The sequence below is a fragment of the Euphorbia lathyris genome, chromosome 1, assembly GCF_963576675.1.
Source record: "Euphorbia lathyris chromosome 1, ddEupLath1.1, whole genome shotgun sequence".
NCBI lineage: Eukaryota > Viridiplantae > Streptophyta > Magnoliopsida > Malpighiales > Euphorbiaceae > Euphorbia > Euphorbia lathyris.
The window spans coordinates 4169798-4175566 of record NC_088910.1 but is presented as its reverse complement, the minus strand read 5'-3'; the positions used below and the strand labels follow the sequence as shown (position 1 = coordinate 4175566).

Genomic DNA, 5769 nt, shown 5'->3' with positions numbered 1-5769 from the left:
TTTTTGGTCTAAAGACGACATGAATAGTGTGAAGTCAAGGTATCTAGGGGGATCAGAACTAGGGATTGGAGTCACGAATAATGATGGGTGGCGGAAACTATGGAGTTTGCGGATACAGTAAAACCTTCATAAATTAATACGTGATAAATTAATAACCTTTTTAAAACTCGATAAATTAATATATCTGTAAATTAATAAAATTTTATGGTCCCAACATTATTAATTCCTAAGTTGACAATCATCCATAATCAATTAATTCCAATAAAATAGTAATTATTCCGATGTTGGTGCCTTACTCTTTGAGATATACAATTTATCTCAGTATATTAATGCAGTATTGAATACAAGATCTGGTACTGCTACTGCATAAAAACTCCATGTTTCAAAGGTTTGGTGAGCTACTGCACTTGATGGTCCTGCTGGTACTAGTTTCTACTCAGCTATGATCGCCTCTGCTGCTCCGAGTTTCCACCAATTGCTCCTGAAGCAAGCGAATTCTTCTAGGATCTCGTAAGATTGAAAGATTCTTACAAGAATTTAACCGACTCAAAATGTCCCTGATATTTTTTTCACAAGACTGAATTCTATCAGTTTCTCCTAGCACATACCTTTTGGGCAGCAGAATGTAGCAGAAGGATGAAATATTACCTCAATATGGAAAGTAAACTTTGGGAGGCGTCAGTTGTGTTCAATGCTTGAAGTAAACTTTTAATTCCTTGCTCAACGGGTTTTGTATTAGATTCTTTCGTTGTATGGGGCTAACATTGTGGAAACATTGCACATGAAAAACTATAATAACAATAGAAAGATAAAAGACAGAATTATAAAGAAAATGTTATCCATACCATTGATGAGTTAAGATCATTTTGCATAGCTCCACAAGTCTGTTCAGTAATAATGGGTGACAAATTGAGCAATGCTTCTGCATATGTAGTAAGTTTATCATCCCTTTTTCCTACTGATTTCTTCCCCACACGTCTCCTATAAACTATAAGTTCATTCCCACGAGAAGAAGAAGTCTCACACTTTTTCCCATTGCCATTGTGATTCACAATGTTCTGGATGAAAGAAAAAGTGAAAACAAAGCATACCAGAGGAGGAAATTAAATAGCTCCTTTTTAACTAGTTGTTTGATAAAATATTATTAACAATGATAACAAATATAACATAAATATGAAACTGACTGGTTCTTCATGGATGAGTACACATTTCTCAGAAGCTTTTTCCACCAAAGTTCCAGCATCAGCTAATAAATGAAGTGCATCAGCAGGAGGATTCTGTAGCAAACATAATGAAGGAAGAGACAATAAGATGCCGGATGCTTAGACAATCGTTGGATGAGGAACTCAAAGGAGTTGAGAGATGAGAAGCTTGAAAACAATTTTGGCATTGCCAATTTCCAGCAGGAATGCACGTCAAAGAGAGCAAAAAATTCACATATGTCAAGAGGTGGGTTAAGACAGTGAAGATGGTAATTGCAGCAAAGCAAATGGCCACCCATGTCACATACTACACACTCGTAGATGGTGTTTGATTACCTACTTTTCACTTCCCGTTTGCTTTTTCATTTTAAAAGGCAGAGTTTTAGGTGTTTGGTTACACACTTCCTGTTTATCTTTTACAGCTGAAAAGTAGCTTTTTACAAAAGTAGGGAATCTTTGTTTTTTTGGAAAAGCAGCATTTTCGAAAGGCAAACTGCAAATCGTAACAGCAAACAACAAACAGAAACAACAAACAACAAGTAGCCAAACTGGCCCGTAGTAATTTTAGTCCAATTATTGAAAGTAATTTTTCGAAATCCAGTCGGTTAGGGCAAGACTCTTAACCACTTTAAACTATTGAAATAATACTATATAGGTTAAAAATATACCAATATTACGCGGGGCTACACGAGATAAAACTAACGATACTTAAGGGCGGAGCCGGTGGCCGGGGGGCTTCAGCCCCCGGGCTGGCTCCGCCTCTCCCCGTAGTAATGCTATGAAACATAGAGAAAGCACAGAAAACAAATCACCAGAACGTCACTAGAATAGGAGCTGAATATTCGAGTTTGAGAAAACAAATCATGTATTGGAAAAGCCATAAGCAAATTAACACCTTAAAAACAAATGCTATCTGAGAGAACTACTCTCTTCGAACAGATGTGGTGTGCTAAGGCAGCTATTTTTCAACATTCTTTTTATTCTCTTGATACCAAAGAAGAACTAGATGGATCCTTCCTAACTAGAGTACAAACACCTATTATATCTCTTGTAAAAAAAACGATAAAGAATGAAAATAATACAAAGCGAATTCTTACCTTATATTCTCCTATCGTTTGAGGAGGAAAATTAGATGAGTTCCCCTCGTAACTTCCACTCAACTTATTAATCATGTTATCTTGAGAGCAACTTAACCACAATGGAGCTCCAGCAAAAACCTACAGTGAAGGTTAGATTATTATCATTATTTTCATCGAAACTAGAAAACCGCGTCAGCCCTATCAACAAAATAAATTACTCTACCAACAAATGCTTGAGAGAAGCCTGCTATCTACCAATAAAACCATATCAGACCAACACTTCATATTTATCTTTGTCATTAAAACAATCTAATTGCATGCCTTATAGCTTCCTAAAGGAAGATGTTAATATCACTAGTGATGTCAAAGTATACACCAATTAAAACCTACATAGAATAAACAAGGAAAGTACGGTAGCCAGGAACATGAACAACATGAACTACACATCAAAGTTCAGCTGCTGCACATGATACAGTTTACCCCTTGATAGGACTCTTGGAAGGTCACAGTTTAACAATATAACTCCTGATCAAACAGGTTCCAACCTTCTATGAATGTATTAGGACAATCTATATCCTACAAAATTTATCTTATCTTCAATTAGAAACTCAAAAAAGTACCAATTGAACTTCTCTTTTACTTTAGGAGATATAAAGTTTGTCTTTCACAGTCTCTTCCCATATAAATATACAATTCCACAAACCAGACAAGGAAATTCAAGCAAAAACAAAACATTGAGGCCATTACCTAATCTGTAAGATGGACAATAAAATAACTCCATAGCATACAAAAGTACCCAAAATCATAAGAAAAACCATAAAAAAGTATATAACAAGAGCAGTTTTACCTACAAAATGAGAATTCAGTACAAAGATGAACAAAGAGAAAATAGAGTGAAAATGGGGCAAGGAAAAGTTGAAAAAAAAGAGAAAATGAGAAGCAGAAATAGACAATCTACCCTAGAAACTCAATTGATCAAAAGCCAGATTCTGAAAAACTATAAATTTGAGAAGTAAATTTAAACAAAAAGAAAACGATTGATCATTGTAAACCTAAAAATCAAACCCTCATCATAGTAAACCAAAAAATGGTTCAGTTCATCATTGTAAACCTAAAAATCTGACCATCAAATTTGACAAGGAAAATCAAGCAAAAACAAAACAATAAGGCCATCATCTAATCTGTAAGATGCAAAATAAAATAACTCCATACCATACAAAAGTACCCAAAATCATAAGAAAAACCATAGAATAGTATATAACAGGAGCAATTTTACCTACAAAATGAAAATTCAGTGCAAAGATGAACAAAGAGAAAAGAAAGTATAAATGGGGCAAGAAAAAGTTGAAAAGAAGAGAATTGAGAAGCATAAATAGACAATCTACCCTAGAAACTCAATTGATCATTGTAAACCTAAAAATGATTGAGTTCTTTTTGAAGGACCATCATCAAAAGCCAGATTCTGAAAAACTAGAAATTTGAGAAGGAAATTCAAGCAAACCATCAAGCCATCATCAAATCCGTAAGATGCAGATTGATATAAAAAACGATATGACATTGGGCTGAATTGTGATCATTGTAACCCAAAGAAAAAAGATTTCAGAAAAAAGTAAAACAATCAAGCAATCATCCATAGAAATAAAAACCACCATAGCATAGAAAAGTACCAAAAATGAAAAGGACATCCATAGAAAAGTATATAAAAGTAGCAGTTTTACTACAAAAAGAGAATTCAAAGCAAAGATGAACAAAGAGAAAAGAGAGTGAAAATGAGGCAAGAAAAAGTTGAAAAGAAGACTCAATGAGAAGCAGAAATAGACAATCTACCCAGGAAATTCAAAAACAAAACAATCAAGCCATCATCTAATGTGTAAGATGCAGATTGATGTACCCAGAAAAAAAGAAGCATCACCATAGCATAGAAAAAGCAAGCAAAATCAAAAGAACAAGCATAGAAAAGTATATAACAGTAGTAGTTTTACCTACAAAATGAGAATTCAGTGCAAAGATGAATAATGAAATGAGAGAGTGAAAATGAATAAAGAGGAAGAAGAGAACCAGAAACAGAGAATTTCTTAACAAAAAGGAAAGATTATTGATGTTGAGATATTGATGAGTTGTAAAAAGAGGCCAGAACAGAAAAGTCTGAGCACCAGTATTCAGAAAGTGTCATGAGTTCTTAATTTAATAAATAAATAAAAGTGTGACACTAAGATCCAATTAGGAGTGAATAAATGTTTTTGTTTTTTTCCATTTTTCAAACAAATTTTGAATTTTTACCTTGGAAAATGGTTAAAAAATAGCATTTTTACAGTTTTACTTACTCATCCTACAATTTATTTTAAAAAATAAAAAATAAAATTGAAAATTAGAGAATATTTTTTTTAATTAAAAGTGGAGTAGGAGGAGAGGCATACGGACATCCCAACTAGGTTGGCATCCCGGAATAACCTCTTCTCCGAGCTCAACTTTTTTTATAAAATATTAAAGAATATTCTTATTTCTTAGAATATTAAAGAATAAAATTGAAAATTAAAGAATATTAATTTGAAATTATTTGGTAGTAATTTGAAATTATTTGGTAGTAATTAAAAATAAATAAAATATTATGAAATATATTTATATCAAGTTTTAGTAATTTATTTTTTATCTATATTTCTTAGAGTCTTTGTTTTTATCATTAGATATTAAGACATAATTGAGCCAATATTATATAGCATATTTAATTTTTAATTTTCCTAAATGTTATTAAATAACTGATCAATTATATTTAATTTAACTTAATCAATAACAAGATGATGATTAATTATATTATACTAATTATAAGTAATTAATAAGTTCAATAGATCGACAAATCTTTTGGCTTCCCAAACCCTTTTTTTCCAAAACTTTTCCTTCTTCCTCCACAAGTTATCAGACAACTATTATGGATCCGGTCCATCATTTTAAACAAATCTTCCACGAATAATTCAATAACTGGTTCGCACGCCCTCATCCCTTTTTCTCCATGCCCTAGAGACAACAAGTTTGGGAGACTCGGTTATACATTGCACTGATCTGTTAGGAACTAATGCAATTATAATAAACGAAACACAAACAAACACACAAGAATTGTTTACCCAGTTCACCACTCAATTTGAATGACTACGTCTGGGGTCATTACTGTTAGAATTGCAGAGATATATGATTGATTTTTTGATATGGAAGGGAAGAGCGTTAATTTTATTGAAATACGATGTGCAGTTTTATACTGCTAAAACACAACTACAAGAGAGTAAAAAAAGCCTAAAAGGTAGCATACAAATCTTCATAAAAATCAGCAGGAAAATCAGAACTGATAAACAAGAGAATCAGAACTGGTAATGACTATTTCAAATTAAAAATAATCTGCAGCAATAAGTCACAAAAATCAACACTCCTCCTTGACTTGATAGCTGCATATTCCAAGCTTCTGTCTGAGATATTCAAATCTTGCTTTAGGAAGTGGT

The 5769-nt window shown here is 32.7% G+C and overlaps 1 protein-coding gene across 1 annotated transcript; it reads right to left on the bottom strand.

Moving 5' to 3' along the window:
- Positions 1 to 591: 591 nt before the first annotated feature.
- Positions 592 to 4419, bottom strand: LOC136231253 (uncharacterized). Its single transcript, XM_066020766.1, has 5 exons — positions 4264 to 4419; positions 2300 to 2419; positions 1185 to 1277; positions 846 to 1058; positions 592 to 758 (listed from the first exon to the last, which is right to left on the bottom strand). Exons 2-5 carry the CDS (start codon positions 2372 to 2374, stop codon positions 645 to 647), a joined length of 495 nt encoding a protein of 164 aa, XP_065876838.1. The 5' UTR covers positions 2375 to 2419; positions 4264 to 4419; the 3' UTR covers positions 592 to 644.
- Positions 4420 to 5769: the final 1350 nt, after the last annotated feature.

Excerpts from the sequence above, each read along its gene's own strand:
- LOC136231253 (XM_066020766.1), bottom strand. The coding sequence starts at position 2,374 with ATGATTAATAAGTTGAGTGGAAGTTACGAGGGGAACTCATCTAATTTT. Across the intron at positions 1,278-2,299 it reads AAACGATAGGAGAATATAAG|AATCCTCCTGCTGATGCACT; the intron begins GTAAGAATTCGC and ends TGTTTGCTACAG. Across the intron at positions 759-845 it reads ATGATCTTAACTCATCAATG|CCCCATACAACGAAAGAATC; the intron begins GTATGGATAACA and ends CCACAATGTTAG.